General features: G+C 46.2%; 1 protein-coding gene across 2 annotated transcripts in view; it reads left to right on the forward strand.

Annotated features, from left to right (window-relative positions):
- LOC138268325 (DNA topoisomerase I, mitochondrial-like) overlaps positions 1 to 27,964 on the forward strand; it is a 1,149,155-nt gene that overhangs the window by 165,591 nt on the left and 955,600 nt on the right. For both annotated transcript variants that reach the window (XM_069217851.1, XM_069217852.1), the window contains exons 2-3: positions 2,539 to 2,698; positions 2,787 to 2,836. In XM_069217851.1, the coding sequence (XP_069073952.1) occupies positions 2,546 to 2,698; positions 2,787 to 2,836 (203 nt within the window). In that variant the 5' untranslated portion in view covers positions 2,539 to 2,545. The remainder of the gene's footprint in view (positions 1 to 2,538; positions 2,699 to 2,786; positions 2,837 to 27,964) is intronic.

Below are 27,964 nucleotides of genomic sequence, written 5' to 3' on the forward strand. Positions count from 1 at the left end.
AAAAAACGTAATGGCAGGGAGATGATTATATATATATATATATATATATAGATATAGATATAGATATAGATATATATATATATATATATATATATATATATATATATATATATATATAGAAATAGATATATAGATATAGATATTTGGCCCCATGGCTGGTGTTCACTTTACCAAAGTTTTAAAAAACAAAATGTAGTTTTTAATCTCTTCTTGAATCAATATATTAATTTTTGGTATTTTATACTTAAAATGTTTTAAATACATGCACCATGAAAATATGGTCAAGGCTACTCTACAAAACGCTGTATTCTGGAGGCTTAATATGTGGCCACCGAGTCCCTCAAGTGAAATTATTTAAGGTCTGGAAGCAAGACCCACGGATTGTGAAACTGGTAGCATTTGCCAAACAGATGTTAGCTCTAGGCCCAAAGGGGTGCCGCGATGGTAGGGAGCAGACTCCATTCTCTAAAGGTGGAGATGTTTAATGTTGACGGTAAAGAGCATCTGTTTCTTGTAATGACACATGGTCTGATGACAAACTGACCTCTTTGGCCAGTATGACCTGAAAATGGTTTTCGGAACTACATTGTAGAAGTAGGTCTACCCCTTTTCCAGATTTATATTCTCATTATTTTGAGATACTGGATATTATTTTTCTTGCAACTGACCTAGAGTGCTCCGTTTACTTCATTGTGTTTCCGGAGTAAAGCCCCCGCAACCAAGCAGAGAACATATCTCCCTGACAGATATTGCATATTCTAATCCCCCCCTTCCCCAGCTCCCCAAGCAGAGTATCAGTCCTTTTCAACTTTTATATAACATAAGGCATTGACTGCCTCTAGAACCTTAAAGATTTATTGTCCAGTAGCTTTCGGAGACGGGCTCCCTTCAGAAGATGTTGAACCATGTTATGAACGTTTTTTATGCATATAATGCTGCCCGTTTGGGCTCATATTTGTTAGCACGTCTGACCTTAATAAGTAAACTTACAAGGGGATGTGAATAGGTCGATGAGCCTTTTGACTACGCTTAAGATGTTCCCACCATATAAACCCGCCCCAATACCTATCAATACCTATCAATAATAAATGATTAGCATTAATAATCAATAGGAGTCAGTAAATGTCACACTCATGACCTTGCAGTCATGAATAACCACACCTTTATGTTAGAGTATTTATTTCCCTATATTAACAACTCTGTCACGTAAGGTAACCTCAGAATCAAATTATATACATACAGAAACAACACTGGCAGACCAAAATGACGAAAGAATCGCAATCTAATCAAAGCTTGAGCTACTACACATTCTAAAGTTACAGTACAAATTAATGGCAAGAATAACTCTGCAAACGATATTACATACATTTAGATTCAGCAATGAAAAAACATTGGCTGTTATTTCTTATAGCGAGCTTCATCAGTGAGAACCCTAACTAACATAAGATTAGAATAGCATGTTTGCACTTCATAGAAAACAATTTAGTCACACAAATTTGGAAAACATCTAACTATAGATCCATCAAAATAGCGGTTGGTACCTAGAAATGAAAGCAAATAGACATAGCAAACAATATCATATTCAATATACCTATCCTCAGTTGGATCAGCAAGTTGACAGTCCTGTCTTCAGGACATCAGTCTGGTTAGCAAGGCATCCGGATACAGCATCAAAGTTAAGAAAAGGCAAAGTCTCTAAGCAATAAAATTAAGTATGTCTAATCTCAAGATGCTCAAGAAAGTAAAGGGCTTTCGGCAAGATAGAAAATGGGCAAATGGTGTCCTCTTCTCAGTGCAGTCTAGCTAAGTTATTTTTCCTAAAACTACTTCCCACATCCTAATTGGTCGAGGAATCGCATGTTCACACTTTGTCCAATAAAACTAAAACCTCAAATCTACATCTTTACTAGTACATGGTTCACATGTTGATGATTGGCTCTTTTTGTCCTGCTCCTGTCAGTCGGCTCATCAGGTAACAATATTGTTGCAGCTTATACTCCAGTCGGTGTCTCCATTGTATTCTCCTGAGAAAGTTACATACAACTTTGTTGCATTAGCAAGTACAGCATCTCCTAGCAAGTGGTTCTCATGAGAGAGACTTTTAGCTACAAGCATTTGATCAGCACAGTGGAAAATCACAATTTAATTCTCTAGAAATGCAGCTTAACATAAGGCCGGGAAACTAGGCCAAGACAGTGGCTAAGTTAAGGCCCATAATTAATAAAGCTAATACATAATGCATAACCCTTAATGACATATTACTACCTTAATCCAACAAAAGCTCAACATTTCATATTAATAAACCATTACCAAATACACTTCGTGAACATTGACGGCTACACTGGTGGGCACACATTCAAATGCGTGCATTATTTTTCTCTATATTAAATTTTCTACACAAAGTCCACGCTCCGAATACATGAATATTCATTAATAAAATCAGTGTTAAAAAATTTGTTCTAAAACGTTTAGATAACTGTGACACCGATTGTACTGGACCTATCATCTTAGATCATTCCACTTTTGATGCCATTCTAGAACCAAGATGAATGAAGCGTTTGAAGGCAAGAAGTCCAAAATGTCCAACGGATCAAAAAAAAGCTTGAGTGGTGGTGAAAAGAGTGAAGGAAAGGAGTTTAAAAAGGAAAAACTAAATGAAAGCTCAAAGGAGGAAGGCAGTACACAAGAACGGGAAAAGGTAGCATCAAATCATTTGTTTGATTAGGCCAACTGTACATTATTTGTCCCTTTTCTAAATAGTTTAATGTAATCCTTTTTATTCTCAGAGGAAAAGCAAATCTTCATCCAGTGGATTGAAGCAGGACAACATTGATGGGTATGTTTCTTATGGCAATTCTTAAATTTTTCTATTTTCTTGGCTGTAACGCTCGACATAGATGCCTTCTTCTCTAAATAGTTTTACCAAGTATTCCTAGAGCTCCATTGCAACATCTGTAGTGTTGTTAATTCATTATGATTCCCCTGCAGCCTTGGATAGCGGTTTTCAATTACCAACTGATTGCTCATTTGATAAATGCACCTTCCAAATACTGTGAGCACTCAGTAACTTCACAAACACTCACAGGTACCACATGCGAGCCCCTGATCATATATCCTGTACTATTCTTACCTGTATCCCTTTTTTCCCAAATACCCTCCTTCTTTCTGGCTTTAAGCCTATGCTGGCCTCTACGTGGTGTGCCTCTCTTGGCAATAAGCTGCTTTAGTAGAGCTAGTTGATCAGTTTTTGTCCTGTATCTTTCAAGCGTTAACACCCCCAGTAGTATTGAAGCAGATTAAGTATTGTCCCCAGTGCTGAGTTATTAGCTGATTGATGATGTCCTCTCCTTTTATATTCATCAGATATTAGCTAGAGGTATGCCTCTGCATCTCCATTAGATTGACTTTATTATCCCTACAAAATACTCCAGCCCTAAAGGTAGTATATCATCATGTTTGTGCGATAGCATAATAGTTTCTCATAAAATCAACTTGGGCAAAAAGCAACATATCTATTGCTTAGATGATGGGGGGGGGGGGATCCATAATTTCTGTTGGAAATTGGGTTACTGGTTGACTGGGGTGTGAGCCCTGGTCAGGCAGCAACCACAATCCTAGTCTGAGTAAGGCACAAGCAAACCCGTGCTCACCTCATGGTAGCGTGGTACAGAGAAGTCAGGCTGACTTTAGAGGCAATGCTATAAGCAATAAAATGATGAAAACGCCACACAAAAAGATCCCACACCAGGCAAGACAGAGCAGAAATCAATAAATAAAACCAGACCAAAACAACAAAAGTACAATCCGTAGATCCTGAAATATGTAATTTTAATGATTCAGGTGAAAATAACCACAGCTGGCACTTTGTGCTTCTCTGTGGAATCTGGTCTTGCTGAACTGGGACAGTCACAAGTTCAGGCCAAACTCCATGGAGTGCAAGACCGCTACAGGCACCCACTAGAGGCTGCTGAACACAGAACCTTAAACCCTGGTGTACAGTGTTGCTTTGTGAGACTTTGCTTTATCTGGCGTCTGTTTAAGCAGGGCTTGTTGTCACTCTTTCCCTATGAGGACTACAGCTGGGCGTGGCAAAAGCACCTTGAAGCCTACTTACATGGGTCCTGGATGGAGGAGGCAGCGCTTTGGGTGGGGGAGAGGGCGTGAGGGAGGAATCGCTGATGGCAGTGTCTAGGTGCTGTGTTGAAGGTTGTTGGAAGCCTGTTATGTCCCAGCCACTTCTGATCAAGATCCCAGCCAATTATCACTTGGAGTTACTCTGGGTTCTGGTTTCAAGAGATGCAGGCCCAGTCCTTCCAATCAATCAATCAATCAATCATAGTATTTATAAAGCGCGCTATGTACCCGTCAGGGTTTCGAGGCGCTGAGGGGGGGCGGGGGGGGGAGCACTGCTGGTTTAGCGGTCGAAGAGCCAGGTCTTGAGGAGCCTTCTGAATGCGAGGAGGTCCTGGGTCTGGCGAAGAGATGTGGGGAGAGAGTTCCAGGTCTTGGCGGCGAGGAAGGAGAAGGATCTGCCGCCGGATGTCTTGCGCTGGATTCGGGGTACGATGGCGAGGGCGAGGTTGGCGGATCGGAGTTGACGTGTTGGAGTGTAGAAGTTAAGTCTGGTGTTGAGGTAGGAGGGTCCGGTGTTGTGAAGTGCCTTGTGAGCGTGGGTCAGGAGTTTGAAGGTGATCCTCTTGTCTACCGGGAGCCAGTGGAGTTCCTTTAGGTGAGGGGAGATGTGACTTCGGCGGGGTATGTTGAGGATCAGTCGGGCGGAGGCATTTTGGATACGTTGGAGGCGTTTGATGTCTTTGGTTGGGATGCCTGTGTAGAGTGCGTTGCCGTAGTCAAGTCTGCTGCTGACGAGGGCCTGGGTCACCGTCTTTCTGGTTTCTGTTGGAATCCACTTGAAGATTCTGCGGAGCATTCGAAGGGTGTTGAAACAGGAGGAGGAGACGGCGCTGACCTGTTTGGACATGGTGAGGGCGGAGTCCAGGATGAAGCCGAGGTTTCTTGCGTGGCTGGCAGGGGTGGGTGGGGGTCCGAGGACGGAGGGCCACCATGAGTCGTTCCAGGCTGAGGGAGTGCGTCCGAGGATGAGGACTTCTGTCTTGTCGGAGTTGAGTTTCAGGCGACTGTTGTTCATCCAATCGGCGATGGATTTTAGTCCCTCGTGGAGGTTTGTTTTGGCGGTGAGCGGGTCTTTGGTCAGGGAGAGGACGAGCTGGGTATCGTCGGCGTAGGAGATGATGCTGAGATGATGTTGGCGGGCCAGTTGAGCGAGGGGGGCCATGTAGACGTTGAACAACGTGGGGCTGAGGGAGGATCCTTGGGGGACGCCGCAGATGAGGTTGGTGGCTTTGGAGTGGAAAGGGGAGAGACGGACTCTCTGCGTTCTGTCGGAGAGGAAGGATGAGATCCAGTGGAGGGCTTTATCTTGGATGCCGGCTTCCTGGAGGCGGGTCAGTAGGGTGCGGTGGCAGACGGTGTCAAAAGCGGCTGATAGGTCGAGGAGGATGAGGGCTGAGGTTTCGCCGTTGTCCATTTGATGTCTGATGTCATCTGTGGCGGCGAGGAGGGCGGTCTCAGTGCTTTTGGTTTCGTCTGAATCCGGATTGTGAGGGGTCCAGGATGGAATTGTCTTCGAGGAAGTGGGTGAGCTGAGTGTTGACTATCTTCTCGATGACTTTCGCTGGAAAAGGGAGGAGAGAGATCGGACGGAAGTTTTTGAGGTCGTTGGGGTCAGCCTTGGGTTTTTTGAGGAGGGGTTGGATTTCTGCGTGTTTCCAGCTGTCCGGGAAGGTGGCAGAAGTGAAGGAGAGGTTGATGATCTTGCGGAGTTCGGGGGCGATGGTGGCGTTGGCTGAGTTGAAAACATGATGGGGGCAGGGGTCCGTGAGGGAGCCTGAGTGGATGGTGTTCATGGTTGCTAAGGTTTCTGCCTCGTCCACGTGGGTCCAGGCGGTGAGGCGGCAGTCGCGGGAGGAGACGTCGGGGGTGGGGTCTGGCGGTGGACCGGTGATAAAGCTGTCGTGGATGGTGGTGATTTTCTGGTGGAAGAAGGAGGAGAGGTCGTCGCAGAGTTTCTGGGAGGGCGGGATGTCGTTGGAGTTGGCTTTCGGATTGGAGAGTTCCTTCACGATGCCGAAGAGTTCTTTGCAGTCGTGGGCGTTGTTGTTGATGCGTTCGGTGAAGTGGGCGCGCTTGGCGGTGCGGATCCGTTGGTGGTGTTCGCGGTTGGCGTTTTTGAGGGCGGCGAGGTTGTCGGGTGTGCGTTCTTGGATCCATTTCTTTTTGAGTTTCTGGCAGTTGCTTTTGGAGGTGGTGAGATCGTCTGTGAACCAGGCTGGTTTTTTCTTTCCTTGGATGGTGGTGGGTTTCTTGAGAGGGGCAAGGGTGTTGGCGCAGTCGAGGATCCATTGATGGAGGTTGATGGCGGCTGTGCTCGGGTCGATTGCGTCGGGTGGAAGGTTGTTGATGAGGGTGCTGGTCAGTTGTTCTTGGGTGACTTTGCCCCAGCGGCGGTGGGGAGGTAGCTGGATGCGGTGTTGCTCTGTGGTTTTCTTATAGGTGAAATGGACACAGTGATGGTCAGTCCAGTGGAGTTCGGAGGTGTGGCTGAAGGAAATGTGGTTGCTAGAGGTGAAGAGGGGGTCAACGGTGTGACCGGCGATGTGGGTAGGTGTGTTGACTAGTTGGCGGAGACCGAGGTTGAGGAGGTTGGAGGTCAGTGACGCGTTGTTGATGTCGTTGGCATTTTCCAGATGGTAGTTCAGATCTCCCAGGAGGATGTAATCCGGGGAAGCGAGGGCGTGGGTGCTTGCAAGGTCAGCGATGGTATCGTTGAAGGGGGCTCTTGGTCCTGGAGGGCGGTAAATGAGGGTTCCTCTGAGGGTCGTGTTGGGGTCCGTGTGGATCTGGAAGTGGAGGTGTTCGGCTGTCCTGAGGGTGTCGTCCGAGTGGGTGTGGATTTTGAGGGTAGCTTTGTGAGCGATGGCTATTCCGCCGCCGATTCCGTTGGTTCGATCTCTTCTGGTGATTTTGTAGCCGTCCGGTATGGCGATGGCGATGTCCGGTGACGAGGAGTCGTTCCACCAGGTTTCGGTCAGGAAAGCCACGTCAGGAGCAGTGGTGTCGAGCAAATCCCAGAGCTCGATGGCGTGTTTTCGTGCGGAGCGGGTGTTGATGAGGATGCAGTTCAGGTGGTTGGGGTTGGATGTTTCAGTAGTTGGATTGGTCGTTCTGATGCAGGAGAAGTTGCAGGTACGGCAGGAAAAAGGTCCTTTAGTGTGCTTCGGGGATGCCCGGTAGCATTCAGTGGAGGGGCCGGGGTTGAAGGCGCGGAGTTCGTTGATCGAGTAGCGGATGCGGGGGGCGCTAGGGCCAGGGGGTGTGGCGCTGGGCGCGGTCCAGGCGCGGACGGGCGCAGACGGGCTTGCCTCTGGCGCGCCAGCGGCGCGCCCGCTGCGCGGACGCGCAGCGCCAGCCATTAAGAAGGGAGGGGGGAGGGAGGAGCAGCTGGGAGGCGGGAGGCGGGAGGCGGGAGGCGGGAGGGAGCGGCAAATGGGGGCGCGAGGGGGGCGGGGCCGCAGGGAGGCAGCGGCAGGGAACGGGGAGCGCACAAGGCGCAAAACACTGAAAACGAGCAAAATACAAGCAGTTACAATAAGAAAAGCACACAATCAGAAAAACAAAATGGCACAATATACGATCGGGGAGACAGCAATCAGGGGGGCACAAAGGGGGCAGAAGCGCCGGCGCTGAAAAAAGCGAAAAAAACGAAAAACACTTACGGGACGGCGGAAAGCGGCACACGGGTCAAGTGAAGCTAGTCAGAGCCCACTAGACCCCAGGGATGAGGCGCAGGAGGATGCCTGCGGGTGGAGGAGGGCCTCGAACACGCAAACAGCAGCGTGGTCAGGGGACAGAGGCAGGAGGCAGCAGGTTGGTGCTGCGGTCGTGGGGGGCGAGCTCAGGACCTGAAACAGGTCAGAGGTCGCTCACTCGCGATGCGCAGCGCCAGCCATTAAGAAGGGAGGGGGGAGGGAGGAGCAGCTGGGAGGCGGGAGGGAGTGGCAAATGGGGGCGCGAGGGGGGCGGGGCCGCAGGGAGGCAGCGGCAGGGAACGGGGAGCGCACAAGGGGCAAAACACTGAAAACGAGCAAAATACAAGCAGTTACAATAAGAAAAGCACACAATCAGAAAAACAAAATGGCACAATATACGATCGGGGAGACAGCAATCAGGGGGGCACAAAGGGGGCAGAAGCGCCAGCGGCGAGGCGCTGAAAAAAGCGAAAAAAACGAAAAACACGGGACGGCGGAAAGCGGCACACGGGTCAAGTGAAGCTAGTCAGAGCCCACTAGACCCCAGGGATGAGGCGCAGGAGGATGCCTGCGGGTGGAGGAGGGCCTCGAACACACAAACAGCAGCGTGGTCAGGGGACAGAGGCAGGAGGCAGCAGGTTGGTGCTGCGGTCGTGGGGGGCGAGCTCAGGACCTGAAACAGGTCCGAGGTCGCTCACTCGCGATGCGCAGCGCCAGCCATTAAGAAGGGAGGGGGGAGGGAGGAGCAGCTGGGAGGCGGGAGGGAGCGGCAAATGGGGGGGCGGGGCCGCAGGGAGGCAGCGGCAGGGAACGGGGAGCGCACAAGGGGCAAAACACTGAAAACAAGCAAAATACAAGCAGTTACAATAAGAAAAGCACACAATCAGAAAAACAAAATGGCACAATATACGATCGGGGAGACAGCAATCAGGGGGGCACAAAGGGGGCAGGAGCGCCGGCGGCGAGGCGCTGAAAAAAGCGAAAAAAACGAAAAACACCTACGGGACGGCGGAAAGCGGCACACGGGTCAAGTGAAGCTAGTCGGAGCCCACTAGACCCCAGGGATGAGGCGCAGGAGGATGCCTGCGGGTGGAGGAGGGCCTTGAACACGCAAACAGCAGCGTGGTCCGGGGACAGAGGCAGGAGGCAGCAGGTTGGTGCTGCGGTCGTGGGGGGCGAGCTCAGGACCTGAAACAGGTCAGAGGTCGCTCACTCGCAGCGCCAGCCATTAAGAAGGGAGGGGGGAGGGAGGAGCAGCTGGGAGGCGGGAGGGAGCGGCAAATGGGGGCGCGAGGGGGGCAGGGCCGCAGGGAGGCAGCGGCAGGGAACGGGGAGCGCACAAGGGGCAAAACACTGAAAACGAGCAAAATACAAGCAGTTACAATAAGAAAAGCACACAAACAGAAAAACAAAATGGCACAATATACGATCGGGGAGACAGCAATCAGGGGGGCACAAAGGGGGCAGAAGCGCCGGCGGCGAGACGCTGAAAAAAGCGAAAAAAACGAAAAACACTTACGGGATGGCGGAAAGCGGCACACGGGTCAAGTGAAGCTAGTCAGAGCCCACTAGACCCCAGGGATGAGGCGCAGGAGGATGCCTGCGGGTGGAGGAGGGCCTTGAACACGCAAACAGCAGCGTGGTCAGGGGACAGAGGCAGGAGGCAGCAGGTTGGTGCTGCGGTCGTGGGGGGCGAGCTCAGGACCTGAAACTTCTAACTCAGGCAAGAGGGAAGCAGGCAAGCACTGCAGGACAGCAGTGCTTCACTAAAGCAGTCCTTCAGAACAGCAGTCCAGCACAGTGGCAGTCCTTGTAGCAGCACATCAGTCCTTCCTGACAGAGTATCCACAGGTCCAAAAGTGTACTGAAGTGGTTGTGTCTGAGATCCTTTTATACACAGTTTCCCCTCTGAAGTGGGGATAAGCTTCTAGAAGCATACCTCTGAAATGCATTGATTACCTGCCTTCTCTGCCCTGGCTCCAGACTAACTACAGGGGAATAGCAGCCCTTTGTGTGGTGATGGGACACCACTGATTCAGGTGAGTCTGGGTCTAGTTCCACCATCCCTTCCTTCCCAGCATGATCCATCAGTCACACTTAAGTTGACATTCTGTGTAGCTGTCTAGGTAGAATGCACAAAGCCCAACTACCCCAGTCATGTGTTCAGAGATAGTCTGCAGGCACCAAGTGGCAAGAAAATGCCAACTTTTTAAAAGTGGCATTTTGAAAATTGCAATTTAAAATTCGATTTCACCAGAAGTTAGGATTTAAATTGTGATTCCAGAGACATCAAACTTGAAGGAATTCTCTCTTCTCATTTGAAAATTACACCTCTTAGATGTAATAAGGTAACTCCAGTGTTCTCCTATGGAAGAGATGGGCCTTGCATCAGTAAGAAATGATTTTAAGAGTTCATTACCACCAATTGATTGAAAACTAAAGTAAATGTCCTACTTTTTAAATACATTGCACTCTGTCATACGGACTGTCCAGAGCCTACTTTAGGGGTGGCTCTTGCGTATTAAGAAAAGATTGTGCCAGGTCAAACTGCAATGGCAGGCCTGAGAGAAGTTTAAAGGGCTACTTAGGTGGATGACACAATCAGTGCTGTAGGCTCGCTAATAGTATTTTAGTTTACAGGCCACTGGCACAGATAGTGCCACTTTACTAGGGACTCGCAAGTAAATTAAATATGTCCAATGGGGATATGTCAATAGTACCATATTTTAGACCGAGAGTACAAGCACTGGTTAGCAGTGGTAAAGTGTGCAGGATCCTATGACCAGCAAAAACTAAATCAGTGAAAACAGGAGATTTGGGGGAAACCAAGCCAAGGATTCCAGGTGTAACAATTTCTCTCGTACATCATTAAACTGTGTTTTTCTGCTCCATACATCTAAATGCAGACTACTCACCATAAATATTTCGCCAGGCACCTGAGTGGACCTTGAGAATTTTCTCTGTACTGCTGAAGCACGTTGATGGGTAGCACTATGTGGCACAATGGTGACTCCACACCATCGAGGAAGTGGTGAACCAGAGCTGCATATAAGCATCACCCAGGGATGCTGATGTCATTCTCTTTCTTTAGATACCCTTTGCAGATGGGGAACTCAAATGTTGTTGTGTTTCCAACATCAAAATGTATGCAGACCGTGTGGAAGGGAATGTCTCCCCTAACGACAAGATGATTCATGCTGTGCCATGATTGAAGGTAATCAGCCCCCTCAGAGCCACCACAGCAGTAGTCTAATCAGAGAACATTGAAATGCTGGTTCATGCTTCTACTCTGACTCCAGGGTCCATGCAACTCCCTTCTGTGATAACACTGATGGGGAGACTGGCATCTACATTGGGTCCTGGGCCAGCACCTGCAGTGTCTGAACCAAGCCATTGTTTGCTTGGTCCAGGCATACGTTTTGCTAGGAAATCACAATGAGAAAGCGAGTGTCATCACCCCTTTCAGAGGTCCACGAGGCATGCAGGGCTTACTGGGCCCATCCATGGTGATTAAGGCCTTTTACTCCTGGTGTCACAAAGCACGGCTTACTGTGGGTCCTGAGCAACTGGGTCAAGCACCCCTTAACCACTTGACAGTTAGTGGCAGCCGTGGTAGAGCAGTCAAGGTGCCCTCAGGGTGGTGTGTAGATACAGGCTAGTGGATGTGACTCCTAACTCAAAGTATAAACAGTATGAGCAATAAATCAGTCTAACCAAATACTTGCTTTTATAAGGAAAGTAGTATTTTACTTCTTAGTCTAAACATGCAAAGAGGTGCAACATTTAAATGCAACAACACAATCCCCCAAAAGATCAGGGCTGTAGTAGCTATCAGGCAAATCCCTGCCCCTCGTTTTCCTTCAGGGTTATTCCCCATTCACTTGTGGCCGCAAAAGGGGGTGCCAACTATTGGCCTTACTTAAGAGTTCCCTTTTGGCTCTTCAGGATTTGAGTCACAGCAATTCTCCCGGGACCCAAAGGCCCTAATTAAAATCTCCCCTCCTCCCCCTCCCCCCCAATGCAGTGCAGAAATGCTAAGTATTACAGCAGGTGCTCTCAGCACAGGCACTTGCAAGATCAGATCCTGCTCTTAGACGTCTGGCTGCTTACAGTATGTGTGTACGGTGGGTGCAGGCTCATTTTCTGGAGTGGCGTAGTTGTTCTCCCAAGCAATTGGATCAGTTTCCAATTCCCAGCAAAGTAATTCAGATTCTCCTCGGTGGGTGGAATTCAGTCCTTGGGCCCTAGCTGGAGTCCTGCAGGGGTGCGTTATACTCCTCTACATCCTTCTGCTCCACTGTGGTCAGTCAGGGCAGATCCTTCGGAGTGGCTAGTCCCGCCAGTCACACCTCACTTCAGTTTCATTAAATGTCACGGTCTTTGACTTGGTCCTGACAGCCTCTCTTGGCATTCAGGGTTGCTAGGGTACTCTCCAGATGCAATAGACTCTACGCGCAAGCGCCTGCACTGCAGCAGCCCCTCCTGGCATACGGGGTTGCTGCTCAGGCGGTCACAGGTCCAATATGCTGGTCATAACCACTTTTTTCACCTGTGGTCCCCTGTGGCATACAGGCTCACCACAATAAGGCCTTGTGTGCTCGGCGCCCTCTGCACAGCCCTCCATACTTAGTACAGTCTATGGCGGCCCTTGAATGGCATACAGAAGTCACCAAAAACAGTCTTGCATACAGGCTTGGCCTGATTGATGCAGAGCCGAATCCTCCCACGTCACACAGGGAGTCCTCATGGTGGGACTCCCTACTGGATCTCACTCCCTCCAGCACTTTCCTTCCTCACAGGGCACATTGGTCTCAGCAAGCAGGCAGGTGCTAGTGTTTCAGGGCAGGGGGTCTTGATTTCCCTAGGTGATGTCCCCTCACTCAGCAGGGAGACTAGTAGACCTTGGCCCCAAGTCAAGCCACAGGCAGAGCTCTTTCAAAACGTACCCTTTTCATGCAGCCCATCAGGCTCCTTGGCAAATGACAAATTTTTGGGGGCTCTTGTAGACCTTTTTCAGACAACAAGTCATTGAAGGACTTGGAGTTTGAAGTTTTATGTTGGATTTCTGCTTCTTATGAAGTGGGCATTTCATTTCATCCTCGCTTATGGAAGAGGACTGTTGTAGCAGGCACAGCAAGCTGATATTACACAACACAATTCATTGGAGTTACTAGAGTTCACACATTGATGTCTGCCACAAAGATATTTGCATTAAAAAAAAAAAAAGTTAATCCCAGACCCCCAGCCCTTCTGTCTGATTGGCTTAGCAGCCCCATCTCCCTTCCTGAGATGTTGGGGCCATTTCTTTGTGATATACCAATGATTCAAAGAGCAGTCTTTTGAAATGTAAAAGGAGCCTCTTCCTTTTCCCTCCACTTTGTCCCCACCCACCTCATAGTATTTCAGCAATCAACCAATATGTCTGGGGGGTGCGGGGGGGGACACCTTTCCACTTTGTCTTCACAAGGCTGGACTGGGCTTCCCAAAATGCAGCCCAGAGTCCTCCATGTAATGCTGGACCATAAGTATGCTGTGAATATGCACTAATTCCACTATGCATTTTACTCATGCATGCATTCAGCACACATGTTTAGTATGTGCACACTGCTCAGCACTAAAGCTTTTCTATTGTTAACCAGGGTGTTTCAAAACACAAGCACTGCCAGCACAGTCATTGTGTGCATGCTATGCAACACATCACTCTTCATGTATGGCACTCCAAGCACACATATGCTCTGCACATGCTTTAGCCACACAAGCACTGCACCTCATCTCATCTCATGTCATGTATTTCTTTCAGGCATACATACACTCAGTGCTAACCACACATGTACAGCAGTGCTCCATCCTTGTGCTGTACCCTTCCCAGGCACACATACAACTAACAGTGTCACTACCCCTACAATATGTAGTATTGCACATCTTACCTGATGTAGGTCAAGGGTGCGTTAAGCATACAGTAGTGGAACTTGAAAAAAAAGTGAGTGGGCTTGTAGGCCTCCCTCCAGTGACAGTTAAAAGGTCCTGTTCACTACGACTGACTACATGGTATGCTGCCACCACTGCACTCATGCTTAGGCACATCAGGTGAAGGCAGTAGCCTTCCACCGCTATGGGGTTGCACTTTGGGTGCCCCTTCCAGTCCAACAAGACTGCAGTCCGTGAAACAGGCCTACATCATGGTGATGTGCACCATGATATAGGCCTGTTTCACGGACTGCAGTCTTGTTGGACTGGAAGGGGCACCCAAAGTGATCATTCTTATCCGCCTATGACAAAAATCATCATTAGAGATCCAGACAACAGTACAGTTGGGTACTCAATGCAAGGATACACATTTCCGCATGCACAAGACTTTCTGCCTAAACACAGTGAATTTGCTGTCACTCAAAGCTTTGGCCTTTGTCTTGACAACCAGTACTAATGGAGGATAGAGGCCTTATTTGGTTCCGAGTCTGGCGCAGTTCAGGGTTATGCTAAATGTTCCCCATAACACGTGACAACAAGGTGGACAGCCTTCTTTGCCCATAATGTACTGATGATCGACTATACCTGGATTTTCAAAATGCCAGTGGGTTGCACACATCCTCAGACTGAATTAGACCTGCCAACTGAGCCACACCAGTAGGGAAAAGGTGCCCCCTTTGCATTAGTTGTGCAAAGGGCATCACAGGTACTTGAATTAGTTGACTATTTTTAAAACCATGGCATGTTTAACAGATCTTTGAACCAGACCCAACCTCTTTTGTTTTTCTGTGGCTACTGAACAATGCCTTTAAAGACACCCTTGTAGCCAATTTGTTTAAGACCTGCTCAGGCCATTCTGTCAGTTGACCTATTGCCAGGTAACATAACCATCCCCAGCAAGCCCAATTTTCTAACAAATTACCCCATGCCTGAAAGTCTGCTGGTACAGCCATTGATGAGTAGTCACTTCAAATGCCTTTCTGGGCAATCCTTTGCATAAAGTCGAAACAGTGATCCCTTTGAAAAACAGAATGTTCTCTTGTCAAAGTCTAACTTTAGAATCCTTTACAATAGTCTTACGGGTTATTGTACAAGGTCTGAGAGATTGTGCTGGCAGTCTGAATGACCTCAGGACCTTGCTGGCTCAAACAATGCAATAGTTGATAGAGCGGCTGTCACCAGTGTAGTACTTGGAAGGCATGCCTGGACGCAATCTACTAGATTTTCAGGGAATGTTCAAATATTCTTTTATGGCTATGCACTTCAGTTAAACATTGTTTGAGGAGAAGGTGGTTAATATTTGAATAGTTTAAAGCTGTTTTGCATCAGCATACTACTTGGAAACTCTTGTAACCTGCCTAGTAGTTGAACCACCAGTACAGAGGTTTAAGGATTACTCCACAGAGTTGGCCAGCCCTCCCTACCTGTGTTGCATGCCCGTCCTTTGGTGCTGAAGCTGGGGTTGCTGCTTGGGCTGATTGCACCAACAGGGACAGTTTTTCTCTAACTTCCTCCCCCTGGTGCAAAATCTGCCAAGCTTCAACTTGCCCTTGCGGGCACATGCACCGAGGTGGAATATGACATTTTGTCCTCGGATAGAGATTCATCACGTTTGACACTTGTCTTGCAAATTATTCAAAGGGACTATTCCCTGCCTTTCTTTTTCTACCTTCTTCATTCCCCCCACCAACATCATGCAACTCTTGGTGGACCATTTCACCTTCTGCTGGCCATGGGCACCAATGGGCATGTGCCTGCTTCTGAGACTGGAGAGGGGTGCTACTCGCCTAATACTTTTTACTGAATGACAGACCTCTCAGACCAGTACTGATCTCTACCCCTGAATGCTTTTCTTGTCACTCTGAACTCCGGAGACTGGATAGTGTCACAAGACTTGAAGAGTTGTTTTTTTCATGTACCCATCCTAAAGTCCCAACTAGAGGATTCAGTTCATTGTTGTCATCATATACACAGTGGCATTCCGGACCTTTCCACCACCGTAGTGAGTCTACAACATTGAGATTGTAATCCTGATGTTCCTGGTTCATTTGGAGGTCTTGGTGAGGACTGCTCGCTCGGAGGCTTCTTGAACTCCTAGTGTCATGCAGCCTCCTTATTTGAAACATCAGATGTCCGTGCAGACCTCAGATTTCAGTGGGCCCAGCATCAAAGCTGCTTCTCACGCTATCCAGATTTTGCAGGTGATTACTCTGGATCTTCTGTGGTGGCAGATGAGTGACAACCTGACATGCAGCAGGCCATGCTGCCCTTCCACAATCAAACTTCACTTCTAGGTTGTGGGTTACCTAAGAGATGGATATCGGGCATCTGATCTCTAAAGAATGGTCTGATCAAAGTCAGCCTTTTAGAGCTTTGGGTAATCTTTCTCACCTGGAAAGCCTTCCTGCCATCCATCAAGGGGAGACCCGTGCAGGTCCTTGTAGACCGTTTGTCTCTGGTACTGTGACAAGCAGGGTGGAGTCTTTGATCCTGTGATAGGGTGCTGTACATCTCTGGAAGTGGTAGATCAGCTGATCATCTTTCTGGTAGCCAACAATGTAATAAGATCTCTAAATGCCAGAGCAGATGCCGGCTGGTGGATTGCAAGGAGCTTCTTCCCCTCAGTGACAAAGGGCATCTTTGAACAGCGAAGCATTACTGCGCTCTGGAGTTTCCTCCAAGAAAGTCTGTAGGAGATGAATTTCAACTGTTGTGGGACACTGGTCTCCTCTATGCATTCCAGTCACTGCCTTTCCTGCCTGTAGGGCTGAAGAATGTGTGGGCCACGTCATTTTATTATGCCTGAATTATTATGGTACTTGCAGCTCCTGTGCATGAGCATTTGCCCTGTGATCTGGCTACCACTTCAGGAGGGCCTACTGTCTTAGGTTCAAGTCTGGCTTTTGATTCTACACAACTTATTCCTCCATGATTGAGCATCAACAGTTAAATGCATTTCGTCTGTCTTCTCCTTGGAGCCTATTGTCTTTTGAAAAAGACGATCTATGCTAGGCAAAGTTAGTTGCCTGGTCTGGTGCTGGTCGTTCTGACCTTCTGCATTCCAAATATTCACATTTTGTTTGTCTTGTCTTTGACCCTGCAAGTGCTTTCTGCGTTTACTTGATCAACCCTCTCTACTTGAATCTCAAGTTAAAGCATTTTTTCCAAAGGCCTGACTTGCTTGTTGGCCTCCAAGCCATTTGTTATGTCACAATGAGATTGAAACTTAGGGCCATATTTATACTTTTTTAGCACTGCATTTGCGTCGTTTTTTGACGCAAAATCGGCGCAAACTTACAAAGTACAATTGTATTTTGTAAGTTTGTGCCGATTTCGCGTAAAAAAAATTACGCAAATGCGGTGCTAAAAAAGTATAAATATGGGCTTGAGTGTTGTGACTTATGTGCATGCCTTTGAGCCAATGCACAGCTGCTTGCAGAGACCAGCATGTGAATGGCCAGTTTTCTGGAGAAAAGAAAGGGAAGATGATGCAGAGAAGGACCTTGTCAATTTGGATAACTCTCTGTATGAAACTTTGCTATGCACTGGCCAAGGAGTAACTCATGGAAGTCATGCAGGCCATTCAAAGGCCACTGACAGCATTGACAATGGGAGTGCTGGTTCTGGACATCTGCCAGGCTGGGATGTGGATGTCGGTACAGTTTCACAAAACATTAGTGCCTTGGTCTGATTCCATTTCCCAGACCCTCCACATTTGGGAGATACTGATGTGGTATTTGTTCTTAAAGTGAGGAATCTGCAGCTTGAAGTATCCATCAAAAGGACAAGTTACTAACATCCTGTTACTAACATCCTGTGATGCGCTACTCCATGTAACCACATTCCTCAATTCCCTCCCACCCCCCCCCCCATTCTGTTTGGGTGGAATCCCGGACATCACAATAAGGTCTTAGATACATTTTAGTATGGGTCACCTGCACATTTTTTGTAATTTTTTTTTTTAGCTCTCTGCTTGTGGGGTTTTGGAAGGAGAGCGATTTAAAAACAAACAAAAACAAAAAAAACACTGAAATGCTGGGGTGGAACTTCTCTGCAGCTCCAGCCTGTCATTTCTCTGGCAGTGTGGAGTCACCAAAGACCTTCATGGCTGTACCTATTTGCAGGCTGGAGCATGGCTGAGAAGTTACTTGTGTACCATGTGCTATGACTTGTCTGAAAATAAGCAGCGCTTTTCTTATTGTGTAGCCATTTTAGTTATAGCTTCATGCATGCTATTTTAGCATACTAGGCCTACTGCTGTGCACTTTAACATAGATATATTTTATTCAGCTTGGCTTATTATTCTTACAATAAGCCACTTCTGCGGTCTTGTTTTATTTCTCTGTCTAGCTGATTTTGCCAGGCCAGCACTACGTTCTCAAAGAGGGCATTCTTCCTCGCTCTGTGCTTCTTTCAAGGCTGTAGAAAGATAGGTTGCCAATGAACGTGGTACAAGTTTTGTCTCTGACATTCATTGCAAAACGCACATCCTTACGAAGGGACATTTTCTCAGAACACCAGCTGTTTTATTATAAAAACACTTCCCTGTCCCTTACACGTTAGAGGGAGATTCCAGCCAAAGAACCACAACTGTATGCTGAATCCTGAAAGTTTTGCTACAGCTGCTTATGCAGACTTCAGGCCTTTGCTCAGATATGGGGGATGATGTCTTTCCAGGGTAACGTGAAGGGCAGAATTAGAGCTTAACACGCTGCGCTCTATTATAGCCTAGGTAGGAATTAGTCTATTGACTGTAGTGACAATATGGTAGCGTTATTTCTATGCTTTACTTTCCTTGTCACCATTTTAATCTTGTGATGCTTTATCGTCCTGGGTCTTGCAGTCCATGCTTTGCTATCTAAGTTGCAGTCGCTTCATTAAAATCTTATTGAAACATATACTGCCTCTGTTTGTCATCGTGTATGTGAGACTAATGTAACTGAGAGAAACTGATGAGACCTGAGTGACCACAGTTTCCCTGAGAAATCAATTATGTCATACCCTCAGCTGCCCAATCATCCCTGTCCTTGGGTAGAGATGAGGGACAGCTAGTTAGTCAGAGCAAACCCGGATTGGGGCGACAGGCATCACCTGTAGTGGGTCAGACTCAGTCTCCCACACTGCAGGCGATTCTACTTCTCAAAATCCAGTAGTCTGATTAGAATAATGAGAACCTAGGGACATGGCGCCCCCAACGTTTGGTCAGGCTCTAATTTTTGGGTCCTCCTGAGCATCTGTCTCACTATATTCAAAGACACCTCAGTACTATATACTGATACGTCCGTGGTATTGAGGATTTCCTCCTTGGCGAAGTAGGAAACACCTATCTGATACTAGAGGTTGTTCAAACTTGAACTCTAAAAGGAAAATCCCCATTTGGTGTGCTCATCTCTGAACAAATCTACCATCTAGTATGGCGAATCCCCAACAAGTAGCAATTGCAGTCCGTAGGAGACAACAGCTGACTGCACATTTATTGGCAAATGGCTTAACAGCCCAGGGGGGTCCAGTCACATTTGTTGTTCATGCAGATGCAGCTTATAGGACAGAACTATTTTATTCTTGGGTCACATTTCCAACAGTTGATGGGAACACAAATACATTTCATCACTATACACTTGCAAACATACCTGGACAATACAGAGCATATGCATATTTAGAAATATCTTTATCTTAACATGAACATAATAATTGGCTTGATGGCGCTCTACCCCACACGATTTTACCAGTTAGGTTAGGTCCTCTAAATAATGATGGTCTCACCTGGCCTTTATTGGCCACTTATACACCTCATCCTGCAGTAGCAAACGTAGCAGTAGCTGAAGTCTGTCGCTTATATACTGAGCTGACGGAAATATACAGACCTTTAGTACAGTTTGTAATGCAAACATTCAATACAAACCCAGCACGTGCTGCTCCGGTGCAACCACATGGAGTAACGCCAGACATTAATCCTGTGACTGTACATTTGATCAAGGGTAAAGTACCCACCAAACGAGAAGAAAATCCATTTTGGTTAGCTCCAAAAATAAATGCCCTGGTAGCAGTATTTCCCAATACAGGACCTCAGGATAAACATAGAATACTAACAATGTGCTTGCCATTTGGGATGGTTCCCACAGTCGATAACTGTAATACATGGGGCCGCTCTCTATACTACCACACACAGTACACTTGCTAACTTACCAGAAGTGTTGAAACAAATTCAGGATGAATACTGGGCTTCCCCGGCCCTAGACTTGGGGATGCAATTAATGGGCAACTTTGCCACAGTATCCTCAATTATTTTAAGTAACCTTAAAGGGGAAGGGGTCGCATTAGCAGTGCCCATGTGGCTCTGGGATGTTCCTCAACAGGATCAAGAATGTAAGCAGACACCTACTCTAGTACTGGTCGAGATAGTCTGGGGGCCAGACCAACAAAACCACAATTTCAGGGTAAATCTAATAAAGATTTTGCCAAGCAAGCTCCTGAGGGTAATAAGAAACGCTGGGATAGAAAAACAACAAACTCCTAAAAAAGAAAGGGGAGAATCTCCATGCACGGAGACCCCACAGAATTTATTAAATCTCAGAATTAGAAATATTATAAAAACACCTGACTTTAATATAGTGATAAACGGCAATTTAGTTCCTTTCAGGACTCATCGGAAAAATGCAGTGAGAGGTGGGCAGTTAGAGCGACGAACAGAGTACGTGATACCGAGACAGGAATCACAACGCTCAACAGAGGTTTCTGCTAAAAAGGAAGAGAAACCTCCACAACAAAAACCCCAATTTAAAAAGAAAAAGGTGGCATCTTTTGCAGTTCGACATGCCACTCAAGAAGAGGGTCCTCTTGATGAACAAGAAGTGGGCACTCGCGCTGTTAGACATTGTTGCAGAGTTCACAATAGTTCACCGGAATCTTCTAGAGCATCTGGAGGTGAAAGCAACTGATGACTTTCTACAAGTAGAAACTGCGGACATACGTTTCTCCACACCTGATAGGGTGTACAAAGTAACACTACAGTTAGGAGACAATGAATGCACAATAGACTCAATCGTTTGGGATTGTGTAGTAAACATATATGATATCTTGTTGGCCGAACAAGGTTGGCCACCTGAATTTGTCCGTACCTGCCCATATGGGAAAGATGTTATTAAACCTTCTTTAACACCCCTTGTTCCCAAGGAGCTTGCAGAATCCTACTCCATCAATTGGGCATTGCTGCAGGCACCCGCGTGATATCGCAATCATGTAGTTTGGGACAAAGAATCAACCTCAACCTCAATATCCAATAAAACATGATGCTAAAGCACCTGTGAGGGAAATCCTCACACAACTGGAGTACCAGGGCATAATTGAACCCTGTGTCTCCCCAATAAATTTTCCTTTATTCCCAGTAGCTAAACCGGACCATTCATACAGAATAGTCTTAGACTACAGACACCTAAAAAATAGTCATACACGCACATATGCTATACAAAACTCACATAGCACAGCACTGATGAACATCCTAGTGTGCAAAAAATACAAAACACTGGACATTGCCAATGGTTTCTTCTGCCAGAATACAGTGCCTGAGAGTAGAGACTTAAGTTTCTGCGCGCTAGGCACCCAGAAAAAATTCTGTTGTTTACCCAGGGGTACAAGAACAGTCCAGGACTGTTCGCGGCTCGTTTGACTTCAATCTTGCATGACATTGATCCTGAAGCATTGTCCTATGTAGAGGATATCTATCTCACAGATAATGAATTGCCGAAACATATGACGAGTAGCCCGCATTGTTGTGGGATTTCCTGAATTAGCCTTCCTTAGCGTCCTGTTTCTGGGATATGAGCTATTGAGTGAAGGAAATAGCCTAGCGCCACAATTCTTTGAAAAATGCACACAATTGCAACCTCCAAACACAATAAAATAAAAAAAACTCCAATCACTATTGGGCTTCCTAAATTTTGGCAGAATTCACATTCCAGACTATGCAACACGCATAAAACCTTTATATGACTAAATACGTCCTGATTTCTCAAGCAAATTTTGGACAGTCTAACATTCATGCATTCTCAGAGACCTGCAGACAGACATGCTTGCAGCAAAACATTTACATACAAGGGACAACAATACACACTTAATCATCAGAGTGATTGCTGGTGCCATAGGTTTCACCTATGTAACTTTTAATGAAGGTGGGACCGTCCCGATTGCAAACAAATCACACTTGTACTCAGCAGCAGAACAACGCTTTGCTACCACTGAGAAAATTCTCACTGCTGTACAGATGGCTGTCATTAAAGAAAGACCTCTAGCTCAGGGAAAACGCATTATTGTAGTCTCTCCAGTTCCAGAACCTTAGGCTGTCGCCAAAGCCAGCGTTCCAAACGCTAAAGCATTACATCCACGTTGGATACAATGGGCCACGTGTTTGACAGCCACTGATGTAGACTACAATTTTGACCCAAAATTACAAACTCACAAATTTTTGCAATGTGAGCTAGAATACAGAGTTCCAGCAAACACAACGCCTATTGACCAGTATCAGTCATGTACACAGAGGGCTCAGCGCAACCTGCAATTGGCACAAAGCATCAATACTCCGCTGCTTGCGCAGTCTTAAGTGGCTACATGGAGGATAATACATTTTGTCCCCAACATGCATACACGCAAACCCTAGGGAATTGCACAGCACAGTTAGCAGAGCTAAAGGCTGATCCTTCACAGTTAACACTGATTGTTTGTGATTCGTACTACTGTGTCCAGTCCTTCAATGAATACCTGCATTACTGGCACCAGAAGGGGTGCAGAGACTATAAAGGCAGCACCATTAAATACAGACTTCTGTGGGGGGGGAGTAGCGGATCTTAAGGAAATGCTACCAAATGTCCATGTCGTACATACACTTGGAAACCAGCGCATTGGAGTATACGTTGCTGGGAATACACTGGCTGATTAAGCCGCAAAGTCAGCAGTCGCCACGGCCACTGTGAAACCGGACGAAGTCGTATGGGCTGCCGTGAAAGCTACTGCTGATGGTACGCCCTCTCCAAATATTTCTTCCGAATGGAAGGCTGTCTAAACGCTGAGGTTAAGATACCAGACGTAGGGGTGTGAGAAATTCCCAACAAAGATATAAGACCAGAGTTGATTAAAGCAGCGCTTGAGGGGGCAGCATCTGCCCATACTGGTGTGGCAGCTACAATATCATTTCTAGAAGCCCGTTTGTGGTGGCCAGGCCTATACAAAAGAGTCGAAGCAGTATGTCCTTTGTTGTGACATCTCTCAACAAATTAAAGTTTCCTCTGCTAAGCGCCCACCGCAGACACCCCTCTTAATTTCCAACAAACCTTTAGAATGTGTGTACTTGGACCATTGTGGTCCCCTAACACCGGGCAGTGCATACATCTTAGTTGCTGTTGACTCTTGCTCCAGATTTCTATGGGTGTGGCCACAAGGCTCGGCTGACGCTCTGACTGTTATTAAAGATTTGTGAGTCTTTATCGGTACATATGCAGTTGCGGCTTTCCACTTGGACCAGGTCCCTGCTTTCGCCTCAAGGGCATTCAGGGACTCCATAGCTTTGTTGGGGGGTCTAACTCCAGTACACATCTCCATTTCATCCCGAGGGAAATAGTGTAATGGAGTGATTAAACCATGATTTAAAGCAATCCTGAACAGCCAGAGTCTTAGGTATGGGTCGTAGTTGGCTTAACCACCTGTATGAAGTCCAGCGAGCACTTAATAATCTGCCTAGAAGGTCCCTGGGTAGAAGGGGTGTACTTCATATGAGTGCCTGTTTGGAACTTGAATGTATGTTCCAGATCTTGATGGTCCTGTCGTGGAGGCGGCAGAAACATCCTTTGATATAAATAAACGTCTCACTGTCTTAAAGGATTTGCAACAGTTGCGTGACAATGCTTCTGCCAGTGCTGCCTCCATAGGAATTAAGGATGCACCTGTAACACCTACAGGCTGGATTCCTAAAGTTGGGGATCAAGTATGTGAAAAGGTTGCTGTAAAAAAGGAATTTGGTCCTTCTTATCGTGCACTTGTCCCAGTCTTGGGAATACACGGTACCAGAACTGTCATTCTACCACTGTTGGCTGGTGTTAAAGAAAACCGCTTTGTATCTATTGACAATGTCAAGTTACACCATGTGGCCGATCCTGCACAGCCGACCAAAAGGAACAGCTAGTAGTTCCCAAATCCCTCTCAGTACTGGTCAAGAAGTTCCTCTACAAGTTGTAAGCAGCAACACTGATACCTCTTAGAGCTTGGGGAGGATGGAAAATGATATCGCATTAGTTCCACTAACATCAAATAATTCAGAAATTACTGATCGATTTGACACAACTTCAATGCTGACTGATGGCGCTATTTATTCTGAGCCACCGCGGGAAATACCCACTCCACCTATAAATACGGTTCCAGTTTTTGCACAAACTGCTTCTGGATACTTTGCCGACATCAATGACAACGTTTCGGACTCATTCACCTCTTCGACACCATTTGAACTGTCAAAAACAGGTAAGCTGATAAACTGCCTTAAAGTAACTTATCTTATTCTTCCATGGATCTGTGGCTTTACTTGACGGTACTAGCTTTCTTGCTTTTCTGGTTTCTCCAGTGTTTGAACATATTTAAGGGGTGAAGAATTTGAAATCCAAGGTCTCTCTCCACAATATATGTTAGATTGAGTTAGAATAGTAAATGCAACGACTCCCTCCCCTAAGTAGGCCCAATGTTGGTTAGACTGGAATACGATTTCAGTTAGAATAATATATATGAATTGTTTTTGTTGTTTTTAAATCTTATTAGATTGGAGTAGAGTTAATACATGTTACTTTATGGTGGAATTTTGAACATTTGTTTTTAAAATTGTTTTTTAAAGTATTCAGTTCAGAAACTTTATTCGGACATTAAAAATATCCATAAGTGCAACATTAATGCAATAAAAATTTTTTTTTTTTTTTTTAATTATACAAAATCTAAAAATGTCCAGCTCAATCTAGTCAATTGACCAAGCATTGTTTTATGATCATCCTGGTTAATCTGTGTTTATTGAATGTGCTAAAATGCCCCTTAATTATTTCTTCATCAAGCTGCAAAAGAGTGTGAAATGCAACCCAGAGGTTCCTGATACCATGTTTCTTTATTAAGCGGATCAAGAAAAGTCTGATATACATAAGATAAATTTGCAAAAGAATGTAAAGTGTATTACTGTTTGTCCAGACCTCTCATCACAAAGGCAGGGGGTAGAATCAAGGCCGAGGATGAAAGCCCAATGGAATACACAGCTAAGATCTAATCGTGCCAGCCTTGTAGCACGACATGCTATGCTCCCACCAGCCTTAGGTTTGCTCATATACCCCGCAGGCCAAATGTCTGTTGAAAGATTCACATATGGTTCCACACTGGCCTTCTTCCTCTCAGCGGCCAGTCTTTGACTCCACCAGATTTAGAAGAGCCAACTGCAGCTGTTTTTTTTTTTTTAAAACATTTTTTTTAATCAATGTTATGGTTACTTTCAGGGTCTGAGAAAACCTGAGGGAAGCAAGCTTTGCACAAAACGATTTTACTCTGCCCATCCAAGGAATCTCAGTGCCTTTTACACAATTAAGACTGTCCCTGATTTCTCTCTAGAGTTGGCACCCTTATTTTTCCATACTGAGAACCATAGCAGCTTAGGGCAACTTCTAATGTAGTCTTCAATATATGAAGTACTCCACTCATTATGACTAATCAAATGAGAGGAAGAAATGAGGACCACCAAAACCCTCCTGCAGAACCTATTCTCTTCAGTCTGAATGGGGGTGCAGTTCTGAATACCCCCACACTCCTGCTCCATAGGTTGCTACGGGTAGGCACTGTGATTTATGCATTTCTAATAATGGAATAGGCGCACCGCCTCCCTTCAGCTGTGGTAAACTAAGCAAGGTACATTAATTGAGCCCTGCAGTGGGTGATATGCAATGGCCAAAAACCGGTATCAGCCAAAATTACTCCTAAGTAGGGGGAGGTACTAGTACATTTCAAACTACCATTGCCTATGGTCACAGTGGAAAAATATTTCTTTGGACTGCATGCCATAGTGTAAGACTTAATAAAATTTGTAAGTCTAGCTTAGCCATAAATTCAACAAAACCAAAAATTAAGACGCAACGCCCTGGGAGTTCGTGCCAGACAGTGCGGTCTGCATACCAGAGTACAGGCAGCACAGAACTGTTGATTCTTGGGACATCTGGGGTTCAATTCTTTAAAAAAAAAAGGGTATAATTTGTTCATGTACAAAATAAACAAGTGATGCTAAAATACACTCTTGCCTCACACCTCGAAAGATCTCTATAGCTTGGGAGACTTCATCATTTGTGTTTAATCTATCCCTGGCCTTCATATCCATTTGTAAGTAAGCTAAAAAATGGACCAATGCTTCATCCATCCATGGCAAGAAGATGTCCCACAAACTTGTCAGCAGTCAGATGCTGACGACCGGTCTATAAAGGCCAAGTACAAAGGAGAGTGCTTGGTGATTGTGTATTTCCCAATTAACAGGGATAGATTTAAGTATTGATTTGTGGTCCCAAAATGACTTCTAAAGCCAAGATGACCGGGGTGGAGGTGTTGAACAGGACCCTTCTCAAGACCTTAACTGTCGACTCAATTAGGGAAATGGCCTGGAACAGCAGGGCTGAGAGCAATCTCCCTTTTTAGAATGGAACTGTAACAGGGAGTTGACTTTGGGCCAGTCCATTAAAGACATTCACCATCAGTGGTGCCCACAACTCTGGAAGGGACTTAATCAAATCAATATAGATGCCATATGGCCCCAGGGCCTTCTCCCATCAACACTCTGGTCAATAGCCTCTTCCACCTCTCCCAGGAATACCCCAAAATCTCATGAAGCTTGGGGCAAAGCGTAAAGTTTAGCAAAATATGTCTCCAAGCCCTACTAGAACCATGGCAGCTATTCAGAGGTACAACTTGACTCAATTCCTTCGTGCCCCTCAGTCTCCCAAAATTGTTGACTGCTTTAACTGCTGCTGCGGCCAAAGAATCCCACTGGGACTGGGGAACTTCTGATTTCCTTCTCTTAATTGACTGTAGGCCTCATGATGATGAGCCACCTCTATAGGATCTCTCGGCTTAGCTGACCGTGCCCTACGTAACAAATGGTTAGCCGACGCACACTTGTGGTGAAACCACCCAGGATTAGTGGCTGACATGTGGGGAGAACACAATAGCTAAACTCTGATGCTCCCTCCTAAATCTCAACACCTGAAAATTCTAACTAGGAGTTTCAATTACTCTAGAATTCCCCCCAGCAGAAATACTCACACATCACTAACCTGCCCGAGGCTCGCCCTGTACAGGAAGGGATTGTGGGGATACAATTGCTTTCAAACTCATCCTTAAACAGATCCTGCATGGACCAAGTTTCCTGAAACATTAGTATAACCTATTGTTTAATGAAAGTGATCCAGTCTGGAACTGTAAGTGTTTTTTAAAAAAATTTTTGAGGAGAGGCATGCCACAATCCAACTCAATATCCACAGCGTGGAATCATTCAAAGTCACTTACTTTCGGGGGACTATAGGAAGATCTGAAAGAGGCAGTTGGGCCACTAAGTTGAGTGGGGACACAACATTATAAACAGTATGAGACAAAGTCAGTCCAGCTTGTTAAGATCACGCACTGCAGAAAACCTGTTTTGAGAAACAAACTGAGGGAGGGCAGAGTGACTATAGAAGCAACCGCTGCTATCTGCCTGCATAGGTGGTTTTACAAAAATACCCCAGGGGAAGAGCACTAATGTATGTTTCTTGCCCCCTCCCCCCACCCTGTCCCCTCGGTTTCCTGCGATTACAACAGATTTCATGCAAGAAGGTCTTCGAAAATTCACCACAATACAATCGCCCTCAATATCTTTTGTATGAATCACCCACCCGACTCTATGCAACATTATAATCTCATTTGATCAATCAGCACTAAAATGTTCATACCTATTCAACCAGTCCACACACTTACTGTGTAATTCCATCCACGATTCACTCTGTGAGGCTTTAGAGGAGGAACCCCAGCCAACACTAAAACATATGGGCGGGAGGTAGGTACAATTGCTCTTTACTAGCACTTCCACAGATTCTGCCGCTACCCACCTAAAGGGAGCCATCCGTCCCTCCCCCAGCATTCGA

Source organism: Pleurodeles waltl, chromosome 12 (genome assembly GCF_031143425.1).
Source record: "Pleurodeles waltl isolate 20211129_DDA chromosome 12, aPleWal1.hap1.20221129, whole genome shotgun sequence".
Lineage (NCBI taxonomy): Eukaryota > Metazoa > Chordata > Amphibia > Caudata > Salamandridae > Pleurodeles > Pleurodeles waltl.